The sequence below is a fragment of the Drosophila nasuta genome, chromosome 3 (genome assembly GCF_023558535.2).
Source record: "Drosophila nasuta strain 15112-1781.00 chromosome 3, ASM2355853v1, whole genome shotgun sequence".
Classification (NCBI taxonomy): Eukaryota; Metazoa; Arthropoda; class Insecta; order Diptera; family Drosophilidae; genus Drosophila; species Drosophila nasuta.
Window position 1 is genome coordinate 33,646,507 of NC_083457.1, and position 12,913 is coordinate 33,659,419.

General features: G+C 35.4%; 2 protein-coding genes across 5 annotated transcripts; both read right to left on the reverse strand.

The window, feature by feature from the left end:
• Positions 1–10,465: 10,465 nt before the first annotated feature.
• LOC132789636 (gamma-glutamylcyclotransferase-like) lies at positions 10,466–11,808 on the reverse strand. Of its 4 annotated transcripts, none has more exons than XM_060797782.1 (4): positions 11,703–11,808; positions 11,421–11,535; positions 11,224–11,363; positions 10,466–11,168 (listed from the first exon to the last, which is right to left on the reverse strand). In XM_060797782.1, the coding sequence occupies exons 2-4, from the start codon at positions 11,520–11,522 to the stop codon at positions 10,796–10,798; spliced, it is 615 nt and encodes a 204-aa protein (XP_060653765.1). In that variant the 5' UTR covers positions 11,523–11,535; positions 11,703–11,808; the 3' UTR covers positions 10,466–10,795. The 4 variants fall into 4 exon arrangements, with proteins under 4 accessions (XP_060653765.1, XP_060653766.1, XP_060653764.1 ...); XM_060797783.1 differs by having other exon boundaries at positions 11,709–11,794; XM_060797781.1 differs by having other exon boundaries at positions 11,661–11,757.
• A 204-nt stretch (positions 11,809–12,012) lies between these two features.
• On the reverse strand, positions 12,013–12,865 carry LOC132792253 (gamma-glutamylcyclotransferase-like). Its single transcript, XM_060801528.1, has 2 exons — positions 12,531–12,865; positions 12,013–12,470 (listed from the first exon to the last, which is right to left on the reverse strand). Exons 1-2 carry the CDS (start codon positions 12,863–12,865, stop codon positions 12,158–12,160), a joined length of 648 nt encoding a protein of 215 aa, XP_060657511.1. The 3' UTR covers positions 12,013–12,157.
• Positions 12,866–12,913: the final 48 nt, after the last annotated feature.

Sequence of the window (12,913 nt, forward strand, 5' to 3'; positions counted from 1 at the left end):
TGGTATTAATTTGGTATATTTTACACAAAATACCGCACCGCTTTGCTTTTATTCACAATGGGTAGCGGGTATCCCACAGTTAAGCACACAACTGTATTCTTCTTCCTTGTTTTCTTCGTTGAACTAAAAAGCACATCTGTTTGTCGCCTATAACAAAGAAAACATGTTTTCTTGGTTATCTTTTTCGATTCTTATGACAACACCAAATTCTTGCCGCAATAAACATAAATTGGCACAAGCAAACCATTCCACCTCTTCTCTGTCTGCTCCCAAATGTCAAATGCAACCCCGATTCGGACTACTGAAATTGCTAGCGACAGTCCCCTGGATATGGCCCATAAATGTAGCGCATGCAAATTTGTTGCCTGATTTGTTCATTTTGTTTCAATTTGCGCTTTCTGGCGATTCCTTTTTTTTTTGCTATTTCCTTATGCTCCTTTCACTTCAATAAAGTTTGCATGGATCACATTGCATTCCTCAAATAATTGCAATTCCCCCAACTTGTCCCCCTTGGCATGTGTGTCTGCTGTGTCTCGCTTTGGTTATGGTAATTTTCTTTTATTTTCGTTTTTTTTATATTTGAGCCTGTGTCTGTTATTAGCATTTGGCTCTTGATTGAGTCTAATGTTACAGCAAATTGTTGGCAAATTGCAAAAGAGCAACTTATTGAAAGCGAACTTGATATTGAACTGCTAGAGGAATTCTTCGTTGAAATTATTTTGTCATTTGTTGGAGTGAATCGAAGTGGGAAGCTAGAACACTGAAATTGTTAAAATAATAACTTAAAAGAAATGGCTCTACTTTTTTATAGATATAATTCAAGAATTTGAATGAACTTTCAATGAATAAGGTGTACTTTTTATGAAATATATGTAAATTAAAGTTACTTCATTTATTACTTCAGTGTTTTCAATTCATTAGCCACTTTAAATTACGATGAACTTATAAAAAGTATTCGGTATAATTTAAATTTAAGTAAAATGCAATCACTTAAATTATATATTTTGCAGAAAAAGTTTATTTTTATTTAAACACAAATAATTTATGCATTTTCATCATATTTTTATAATTTTTTTAGAGCAGATGCTAATGAGATTCTTAAGAACATTAATAGGCTAAACTGTTTTGTATTAGATATATTCCAAGTAATTTATTTTAAAGTAAATGAAGGGAATGCTGCAATCATTTCTTACTTACGAAAAATTCATTAGCTAAAAGATGATTCATTATAAATGAATTTGATTCTGTAATCAAAACCTTTTAAGATGAACTTATAAAAATATATTGAAGATAGTTTTATTTTAGATAAAATTAAATTCCTTATTCAATACCATTTTTCTCTCTTATTTTCAACATTCATCCTTTTTTTTTTGAGGAGCAGCTGCTAATCGCTTAGATTAATTTGACCCTTTTCTTAGATGCTGTCCAATTTAACGCAATTAAATTGCCTTTCAGTCATGCAATTAAATTCAGCGTCGCTTTTAATTATATTTTAACAAATTTTAATAAGGCAACCTTAAGGGGCGCTCGAACCACATTTATGCTATTGCAAAAAATTGTTAACAACTTCAATTAAATTATCAACTTGCAGCCACCGTTGGGCGGACATTTAATTACGAATGCAACAACAAAAAAATTGAAAAATACAAAAAATAGAGAACAAAAAAATGTAGAAAAAAAGCAAAACATTGGAGTGAGTAAAAGTTGTTGGCCGTGCGGGTTTAACTCAATTTAACTGTGAAAACTTTTGCCAACTCCCAGCGAGTGCCCCGGCTGAGGCATTAAAAATGCTGGCAACGCTTAACGCGGCTTAATTGTGGTCACAGGTGTCGAGGGCAACATTTTTATCGTTCTGTTCACAGTTTACGAAACAACAAAAAAAAGTTGGCCCTCTATTATTTGGGGGTGAGTTTCCTTCTCTCCCACTTTGTGGCATTCGCCTCATTTTGCTAAAGACAATTTTTATGACCTTTACGACTGTTTGCAGAGCCCATTGAAATGGCTTTGATTTTGGCATCTTCCAGAAATCTGCAATTTATATTTTGTTTGCATTAGCCTCGTAAAAACATGGCACAAAAAGGTAATTTGATAGGTATTGCCAACGCTTCTTCTTCTCTCTCTATTTTGGTTCAACCCTTTTCGACAGGATTATAATAATAAGCATTGTGCACTTTGCTGTGTTCGCATTTTTTAATTGCTTGAAATTTAATATTTTTATTTTTCCCGCCTTGTGTTTGTTTTATTTTATGCTAATTATTTTTGTATTTTCCTCAATTCTCAATTTTTTTATATTGAAAGCCAATTATAAAATTGAATTTTTGCACTTTTCCCCGCCGCGTTGCCATTGAAAATGGCTTTTTGGCGTTGGTAATCCGATAGCCGCAATTAGCAAGCGAGAGAGAATCCAATCATAACGGGGAGAGAGATTTCGCATCAGCAGTAAGCTGATTACCGGACATATGATTATACGGCAGCGTGTTGCATGGTTAAGCGAATTATGAATATACACAAATATGCAATAAATTAACATGTTTGAACTTAATATGCATCAACTTCTGTTTGTAATAAGTTTAATGATTACTGATAACAAAAAAAATATTAAAAATTTATTAAAATAAAAGAATTCCACATTGTAAATTTGATGACTACATTATATAAAATAAAATGTATAAAATTATTAAACCTCTTACATGACAGAAATAAAGCTTGAAGACTAACAGAAAACAGCCTTTATAAAAAAATAATTAAACACTTAAAACGCGTTTTTCTCTTTTCGAGTGAAAGATCCTCTCGAAATGAAGCTTCCATTGTGTTTAATTTATTTATGAAAATTGACTCATTAATAAGGCAATAGCTGTCAAAAATTGCAGCATATTCAATACGGAAAAGAATATTTCGATGGCTGGCTGGCAATTGTAATTAGATTTACACCTTCCACAATGAGGTTGAGCTGTCAACTTCTCTCTCCCTCTCTCTCTCTCACTCTCTCTCTCTCTTTAGCGAATCACTTTGCCATGCATACAGCTATTTATATTTATGAGCTGCAGCTGATCTGCAGTTGAACCAGTTCCGGGCGAGTTCACCGAGCTGACATTATAATTCAATAAAGTGAAATGCACTGGCGTTTGGCTTTTTTTTAATTGCTTTTCAATAACACGACCGCGTGTATCCTTTGCCTCCCTTCCTCCACTCGCGACTGTGCCGCAGGATAATCGCGTTGGCAACGTGTTAAAATGTTGAAACATTTTTCTCGTGTACGGGCTAAAATATTCACGAAGTGAATTAAAAATTGCTGGCTAATGCAATTCACTTCGGACCGCGCTAATTTAAATTTTTGAGTAGCCATCGCCACACACACACAATAAATGCGCAACTGCTCCCCCGCCATGTGTGTGTGTGGTATGCAACAAATTGTTGCATGGCCAAACGCTTTTCAAACTAATGCCGTGCACAACAACAATGTTGTGTGTTGTGTTGTGTTAATGTTTACACATGCAGAGAGTGAGTTTGAGAGTAGAGTAGAGTATGCATATGACACAACCACAACAGCAATGGGAGTCAACGTCGCACGGCTCGTTGATTTGCCAAAAGCAGACAACATACTAGTATATCCTCTTGCAAATATCCTGCCTGGCATCCGCTTCAGCTTACATGCTGCCATTCACTGCACAAAGTGCATCAGTTGCGCTGCGTTGCACTTTCGAGTGCTTTTCCCCCTCCCTTCGTTCCCTTCATTCCCTTGGTAAATGCATTGGACTGCCGCATGCCGCATGCCGCCTGTCGGGTGTCGATAGCAGCCTTAATTAAAATTAACATTTTTTGCACAAAACTTAACAACTGCCAGGCCAGAGAGAGATCAGAACACTCTCAGGTATCACATCCTCATCCAAAATCCCTTACATTGTCAGCTTGTGCTGTGCGCTTGATTTTAGGCCAGAGTTAACTCAATTTGTTGGCTCAACAGGGCCAAAAGTGGAGACCTCTTTTTGCCCTCTGTGGCCCTTTGCCACATACTCGCATACTTCGATTGATTCTGATGATGGTTATTTAATTTGAAGCGTCAAGTGGGCGTTATTGATGCGGCTTAGAGTGCTTTCCAGCAGCGAGAGTTGTTTTACAAGTTTTAAAGAGAGACAAGATAGAAGTGAGATGATCTGAAAAGAAAATGAGAATTATTTTTGAATAGCATATTTATCAATAAATGTATTCAGCATAGATAATTGCTGAAATGGGAAACAAACTTAAATAATGTATCAAGACATTTCTCAACTCTAAAAATTAAATAATAAATCGGGTATAATCTTTTTAGATTAATATTTAATTGTTAAATATGACAGGTATAATAGTCTTAATTTATTTTTTAATTTCTAGATATTACAAATGTATTAATGTATTAAAAAAATGACTTGATACATTATTTTAGTTTGCTTCCCATTTTTATTTTCAATTATTACATATGACAATATCTAAAGAAATTTATGTAATAAAAAAGTTCTCTGAGAACTGCATTTACTATATTAATTTGGTGTATTATAGTATTTAAAATAAATTCATAAAATTAACCTTCCATTAAAAGTTATCAAATAATTTGATAATATAATATATACTTAATTCTATTTGAGGTCAAGTCACTTATATAAATTGTGGCTTTACTCTAAAGCCAGATTAATATGGCAATTCGGTATCAGAAAACTGATTGAATATAATGTTATATGTAAACTAATATTACCATATTTCAACTGAAAAATTAAAAATGAATCATTTTATAAAATTAAATTGTTAAAATAATATAAATAACCTCGCTTGAAAATAGTATAAATTTCCCATGTTTATCATTATATATTATATTTCCTATATTCACTTACCTATCACATCCATCTTTGCTGTGTTTGATCTGATACAAATTCGCAATACATATGTAGCTGCCCAGCGACCATGTCATGTAACCATATTAATGTTGAGCTCATATTTCCATTTAGTTTATTTGACTTTTGAAAATGCATTTCCGTTGCACGAGACCCGGCGGCATTGCAGATTACATGTTGCTCGCTGTTCACAGCTCGTTGCAGGTTGCCAGCGCATGAGTAAATATCAATATTTACACCTTTAATTAAAAGCGCTAACAAGGTTATTTAGTAGGTTTCAGGGGCGAGGCACTCAGTAGTCGGCACTCGCACAAAAAGAGAGGAGCTGTGAGAGGAGCTCTGACGCGTTTGCAAAAAGCTTTTAAGCGAAAATACCAAACACGAAAAACTATAATATACATACATAACTTATTTTACACGATCTGAGTTTGGGCTTTAAATTGAAATCAGATGCTAGTTGTATTTGGTTTTAAATTAAGCTTTTAATTAATGAAAGTGTTCATATTAAAATTTTTAAAATTATAAGATAAGTATTCGAAGGCAAAATTGGTAATTTCAATGAAGATATATTTATTGCTCGAACCTAAAATTGCAATCTAGTTTTCTACAAGAGCTTTCAATTTTTGCATATCTTTACTATAAATTTGTAGGATAAAAATGTATTACGGACTAGTTGCGAAATTGTCTGCAGTTTATTTGAACTGATAGCTTAAAAACCTTCTATCTAGATAGATAATATGTGGTAAAGTTTTCATAAATGAATAACTAATTTAAAAATTGTGTGAACGAAAACTGTATTTGACTTAATTCATATATATTGGACGAATTGGTTCATCAGGAAAGTCTTGGCGAAGCGTAAAAAAATACACGTCGTGCTTCTTTGACTGTTTATTCGCGACTATTAATATTTATGTTAGTTTACATAATTGTGTGCAATGTAGATGTTAATGTTAATACGCGCATTGATATTTTTTACAATATATGTATACAAATTATTATTTTATTTATTTAAAACGGTTAGATACAATTAAAATTAACACTAACGTATTTCTAATAATAAAACTTATATATTTAGACTTTACTGGAGATATTTAATAACAAATATTATTATTCTATCAAATTGGGGAGAAGTAAATAACTGTTGAAATGGGCAATGACGGTTAGGAAAGAAGTGTGCAATCTAAATGCTGTGCGTCAGCTGGTCACATTTGTTTGCGAATTGCATGTGGCTCGTTGTCCCCATGGACTCTCTGCCCACTTGCAGTGCAGCTGGACCTAAAGTATGTGATTGCGTCTAAAATATTTGTCATAATGCACGTGTCAGCAGCGGCCACAGTGCAACACCCACCGAGTGTGGTGACATTAAATCTGGACGATGCCGCCTGCTGCTGTCGCTGCTTTTGCTGTTGCATGTCGTTTAATTAAAAATGCCCCAAAAGCATTTAGCTCATACCCAATTGAATGGCTTGCAATGGATTCATTCATCAATGCAGCAGCAGCGTTGACAATGCGACTGAGTGTGTGCATTTTTAATGAAAACGGAAAGCAAATAATCAGGCTGAGCGGAGATGGTGACAATCTCTGGCGGGGATCAATGGCGCAACGGTCAAGCCCGGGACAAATGGAAACAAAGCCAAGGATTTTGCATAATAAAAAGTGCAAGCTTGTGGAGCGTATGAATTTAATGATTTAATCACAAGCAGCCCTGGGGCACAGTTGCAAGTGCCACGCCTTGTTGACACTGCATGCGTGACAAGAGAATTTGTCAAAACCAAAAAAAAAAGTGCAAGTGGCTCAAGGGAAATAACCAAGTGGAATTCCATAACCCAAACTCCTATCCGAACTTTTGTCCACAGGGCGTCGTTGCATTTTGTATTAAAAACGAAATTATTGACTTGCGAGGAAGAGAGGAGCCTGTCAAATGCTGGCATGTGGTCAACATTTAAGTGTAATTAATGCCCGCGGCCAGTCGGAAGTTGCAACGCCAATGACGCACTTCCTGTCCAGCATTTTGGGCTATACAAAAGCAAATATTGCGCTTAATTTGATTAGCGCATGGCGCGTTGCAAATGCAACCCATAAATGCCGCAGGCATTGCAGTTATCATATCTGCGTCTGCTTCATTATGTTTTGGGGGATTCCAATATGGCAAACAAATAATTCTTACTTACTTCACAGCGGAGACCTTTTTCGCCTTCAAAAACAATTTCAATCCAAAGCTCTCTAGAGAGTTTCCATTTCCCCTTCTCCAGCTTTGCGTCTTGAGTGATTATTTTACTAATTAATAGTTAAGGTTTCGAGCAAAGTTTTTCACTTTGAACTGCCAGAAACTATATGCAAATTTCCATCAAGTTTTCTTTACATTTCTCGCCGCTTTCTTAGACCCCAAATCAAATTGAATTTGTTCCACTTGGCAGCCACTTCGAACAGCGAGTTAACCAAGTGTGGCTCTATTCGCCACATGTGGCATAATTACAGGCGTGTCGGGATCTCCAACTTCATCTATAGTTTACGAAAAGTCAATTAAAGTCTGACACTTTTAGTTCTTTGCTTTCATGTTGGTCCATCGAATATTTCACTGGCTGTGGTCTGTGCGATTGACAAGTCTTAGAAGAAGTCTTTGTGTTCTAAACTCTTTGTGTTAACTGAGTGATGGACAGCTTGACTGATGCTGTTGATAATATACCACCACTAAAGGATAAGATATGTGTGAATTACTGATGAAAGGGACTGTTATTTTAATAAAAAAAACTGAAATATTCAAATGGCAACAAGTTATTTTACTCATTTTACTTTGTTTTTTAATATTACTTGCTTAGAAAATCCTTTTCTATTAACCACCAGGTTAATATTTTTAGATTGACTGCAAAATGTATATTTCCTTAAAAAAATTTAATATGGTATATTAATATTAATAACTCTCATACTGTATGGTTTTACTTAAACTTTACTAAAGCTTAGCTTAAGGACAGTTTCGTACGAATGGACATAAATATATGGATATCCATATCTCATCACTAAACTCCAGTCAAAGCTTTGGAACAGTTTCACACCAAAGGGAATAAATGTATATCCAGTTTTATCACTATATGTTGTGGTTTTTTCACTTTGATAAAAGCTTGGCAAAACCCGTCAAAAAAACACAAAAACAAAAAAAACCCATAACACTCATAATGATGACACACTTGCCACATAAACCACACGCACACACACACATACACACACACTGTAACAACCCACAACAAACTAAAAGGGAAGGAAAAAAAAGTGTGAACTGGGAAGGAAGGTTATGAAATGGCACCCAAAGGGTTGTCCTAAAGGCTTTTGCCCAGGCACAAAATGGCCACTAAAATGCACGCTAATGAGTTTCAATTACGTTGGAACTGTACTGAGTGGTAAATCAGAGCGGGGGTGTGGCGGGGAGCTGAGGCAAACATTCGCTCTAAACGTTTTTTATTGACGGCCGACGACATCGTTGTCGCTTCTGTTGTCAATTTGGGTAAATTTTTTTGACGCTACTTTGATTGAAACTAAACGACGGCCTGGGAACGAGGTTTGGTGAGATGGGAAGTTGGCTTGATTTTAATTAAATTCCCGGTTGCAGCTGAGCTAAGTCGAGTTACCATCGAGAAGTCGGTTTCATCACTTGTCGTTCTCATTCTCATTCTCGTTCTCGTTTTGATTTGGTTTTTTAACTCGTAAACTTTTATGATTACAAACGCTGCTCGTTGTCGAGGTGCTACGGGGTGGCATGCCACTTTGTGGCTGCTTGTGGCACATGTTACAAGCCATCTAAATGGTTATGGCGCCGTGCATTTTAAATAATTAATGATCGAGTTTAAGCGAAGTCGCCGCAGTTTTGCAGTTGTCCTCGCCTTCTTCGCTGTGCCCACAACATTTCCTTTTGCTCTCTGTGGCTGACAACTCCAAAGGGCGCCACAAACGTAATAAAAATGTTCAGCCAAAAAGTTAACTGACCAGGCAAAAAAAGTAGCAAAAACTTACGAATGGGGAAAACTTGCAGACGCTTTGATATCGACTGCATTTCAATTCCCAAACGATTATAAACTACGACGACGAGTTGCCAGACCGTTTGCAAATTTAATTTACAACTAACACAAAGACTAAAACCACCACAACAACTTTAAACGAAAAATGAAAGGCTACCAAATACCATCTACAAATGAAAGAAAATTATTAAAATATTATATTACAAAAGTAGGTAAAATTTAATGCACTTGAAATATTCGTTAGTGGTGTTCATTAAAAATCCATTCTTAAAACAAATGACATTCAAAAAACTGTAGATTTGAAAAGATTAAAAATTTCAATTTTTCATAAAATAACAAAACCTTGTTTTAAGAATTGTTTAACCCGAAATTCTAGTTTACAGATTTTGTTTTGTGTAAAAATTTCAATATATATATATATACCTAATAAAACTTGCTTACATATAAATCTCTTTTATTATATTTTCTCTAATTTGTGGCCCATAGTGATTTTGTGATTATTACAAAACAAACATTGAAAATTATAAATTAAATAAAGATCACACATATGTATAAACATATAGCACTTGTCATACTAAATAATAAAAACATATATCCTTCAAAAGTGAAATTTACACTTCACTTAAAAACTTCTAATATACCCCATTCACGTTTTCTTTCCTAGGGTATTCTGCTGCACAACAAGTGTAACAAGTGCCACAGCACTTTGTGCAAAACTTTTTACTTTGTTAAAGTCCAACTCGGAATTGTGCTCGAAATTTTGCACTTGGACACCTGAAAATCTTCCTAATGCCATAGCTTCTTCCCTTTTGGAGCTGTTGATGGCGTCTGAAGGTTGTAACCGTTGTAATCGTAGGTCAGCCTTTTACAGTTGCTTTTGCCTTGGCGTCAGCCCCAACTCAAATTAGCTGCAGACCGAAAGTGCACAGCAAATTATGTTTATTATTACTTTGGCACGCAATTTGGGCTGCCAGCTCCAAGTTTTGCAAGTGCAACACCTTCGACTCTAAACTAGAGTCGCACTCCATGGAGTTCCAAGTGGCTGCCTTGAAAATTTAAATTAATAAGCCATGGTCCAAACGCACAAGCGGCGACTCGATGAGTCTCGTTAAGCGTCTGCAACTCGAATGAGAAAGAGTAGAATGAGTCTCTTAGCCAACTAACAACCGAAAAAGAACAAAAACAGTTTGGCAGCATCATCTTCTTTGGCTCACAGTAAATTGCACTTTAATTGCACTTTAGGAGTCGCAGCCAAAAAGCTGCTAAACTTGTGTGTCCGTGTCTTAGTGTTCCAAGTTTTCAGTTGTGAAACACAATGCTGCGAGACAGGAAATTGGTAATCATCATAAATAAGTGATTAAAATTAATTAAAGTCATTTTTGTGACAAAGTTAGGCACTCATTTGAAAAGAACAAAAAATATAAAGAGAGAAAAGTAGTTTCAGTCTAAATGAAAAATAATTATGAAATTGAGTGAAGTAAGATGCAACATCCGCTTTGCACTTCGACAAGCATACGAATAAAACATTAACCGTTTAAGTACAGCTTTGTTAACAAAAAGTTCAATATTCAATAAATATTTTGATTTTAGACATATTTTATTGTTTTTGTGCATTGTATAAAATATATTATATTTTAGATAATTGGCCTATATTTACTACTGACATTATGTACATTACTACATGTTTCGATTATTTTTAATTGAATGTAGTTGTGTTATATTCTTAGATTTAAATATTTATGGGTTCATTGGTTCAAAGTTGCAGAAAAGGTGTTCATAATTTGTATTTCTAAATGATTTTTGAGGTTGAGTGTTAGGAGTGATTCTAGTAGGCGGGGAATTCTTTATATAGTTATGGTTACCAAAACAATTGTAATTCCAATAATATAAGCTGAATGCGTTTATCAGGAAATAAAGAAGTTAACCTTTAACTGAATTGAATGCTAATCTATCACAAGACACTTTGCTTATCGCTTCAGCAAGTTTCACTTCTGCCAGTTCTAATTTGGACTCCATTTCATGAACATGGTTATCATTGTGTCTGATTTGTTTAAGCCATTTGATGTATTCACTGGGCAATCCAGTCTCTTCGGCGCCCTTGACTATTACCTTGAGATATGTGGTCGATGGTAACCGGCAAAAAGTGGCCTCCTCATTGCAATTCAATCCATGTACATCCGTCTTTGGTTGATCACATAGATGATAAACTCGGCATTCAATATTCCGCTTGTCATTAAGTGAATCCACAGTAACATTTATCGGTGCATAGATGCCATAGGAAACACCTTCCTGTCTAAATGTCGAAATATAGTAAGGGATACCAAACAAGTAAATTAAACAAATCATACTCATCCAAAGACTTCAGATGGCACTGATCAACCTCCCAAATTGTTCCAAAGACCTGGGCTCCCTCCATGGGTACAATAGTCGCCGGCGCGCCATTCCAGGAATTATCTTTTCCGTCGTAATGAAAATCAAGTCGGTAATTCTACAATGAATGAATTTAAGTAACTGCGATAAAGTGTATCTTTTTAAGAATAGTTACCTTTAGTTTGCCAACTCCAATTCGTTTGGCTGATGGATTCCGAATATGCATTCGGGCAGCCAACATATTGCTCCCATAACCGAAATAAAAGAATTTATTCATAACTATAGATAACCTGCAAAAACAACATTTAATTAATTAATTTGTATTAGTAGGTTAATACAATATTGTCCAGATTTTAGAGAACTTCGACAAAAATACAAATCTGATAAGAATAATTTATACAAAATGATACAGAACTTGTGCAAAAATCTAGTCTTGTTCATACATTAGTAAACTCACACTAACAGATTAAATTAGTTAACCACAAAGTGGCAAGTCACTTGATTAAATAAAATTACACTTTATTTACAATCATTGAGAATAATCTAAAAACAACTGGCAACAGCTGGCAATTAATCAGTGTGACCGTCAGTTCAATTTCATAATGTACTATTTTAAGTAAATATACCGGCAGCACTATTTGGAATAATAATCTTAGCTGTCAAAACTTAATTTATTGTACATTTCGCTTTTTATTACAAATACAAGTAAAAATAACTTTCACCTTTTATTGATAAATAACACATGTACATAAATACTTATAATAAAAAATACTGCATCTAATCCAAATTTCCCCTATGAACTGCTCCTCACGTGGTTTGGAACCACGCTAATAATATGAGAACAGTTGAAAAAAAATTCACAATAAACCACTAGCAATGACTGGAACCCTTCACCGTTTTAGAGCGACTGGACTATAATTCAACGGAATCCAGTTCAAAAAGATCTTCTAATTCTTGCACAGTTTGATTGTTGTGTTTAAAACCCTTAAGCCACGTTATATATTTCTCAGGAATTTCGCTCTCCATGGCGCCCTTTACCATAACCCGCAAATAAGTCTTCGAGGGCTGCCGATTTAAGGGCACTTCGTGAGACGGCAAATCACGGACGTTTCCTTTTGGCTCCTTTGTTATCACATAAAGTCGAGCTGGAATCTCTTTGTCATTGCTGCGCAGCTTTACCTTGACACTGACAGGTCTATATCTGCCGAGATGCACACCTTCTTGGCTAGAAATAAAGAATTCCAGACATGTATTTTCTATATATCGATTTCAAGAAGCAACTAACTTGTCCAAGTCAGGCAGGTTAGCCAGGTCGATCTCCCAAAGTGTGCCCCAGGTTTGCATTCCAAGTGTGGGCACAGCGGTGGCCACTGCTCCCTTCCAGAATTTACTGGGCAAACTGAAGTCGACACGATAATTATTTAATAAGGCGGCACCCAGAAATTTCGCAGATGGGTTTTTGATGTAAATTCGCTTGGCCAACATGTTGCTGCCAAAGCCGAAATAAAAGAACTTATCGCCATGCACCTCAGGCAGTTGTTGCAGAAGGCTTAGTCCTCGTATCTGACTCACGCCGCACAAAGCCATAACCAAAACATTTAAAGCGCTTAGTGCTCTCATATCGGTCAATTTGGAAACCAGTTAGATTATGTAAAGTATGACAAGCTT

Bases quoted from the DNA above. Each gene is read 5' to 3' on its own strand.
- LOC132792253 (XM_060801528.1), bottom strand. From the start codon at position 12,865: ATGAGAGCACTAAGCGCTTTAAATGTTTTGGTTATGGCTTTGTGCGGC. The intron at 12,471-12,530 runs GTTAGTTGCTTC...CTTTATTTCTAG, and splicing joins AACCTGCCTGACTTGGACAA to CCAAGAAGGTGTGCATCTCG.
- LOC132789636 (XM_060797781.1), bottom strand. From the start codon at position 11,686: ATGAACAAGACTAGATTTTTGCACAA. The intron at 11,536-11,660 runs GTTCTGTATCAT...TTGTTTTTGCAG, and splicing joins AAGACTAGATTTTTGCACAA to GTTATCTATAGTTATGAATA. The intron at 11,169-11,223 runs GTATGATTTGTT...TTCGACATTTAG, and splicing joins CATCTGAAGTCTTTGGATGA to ACAGGAAGGTGTTTCCTATG.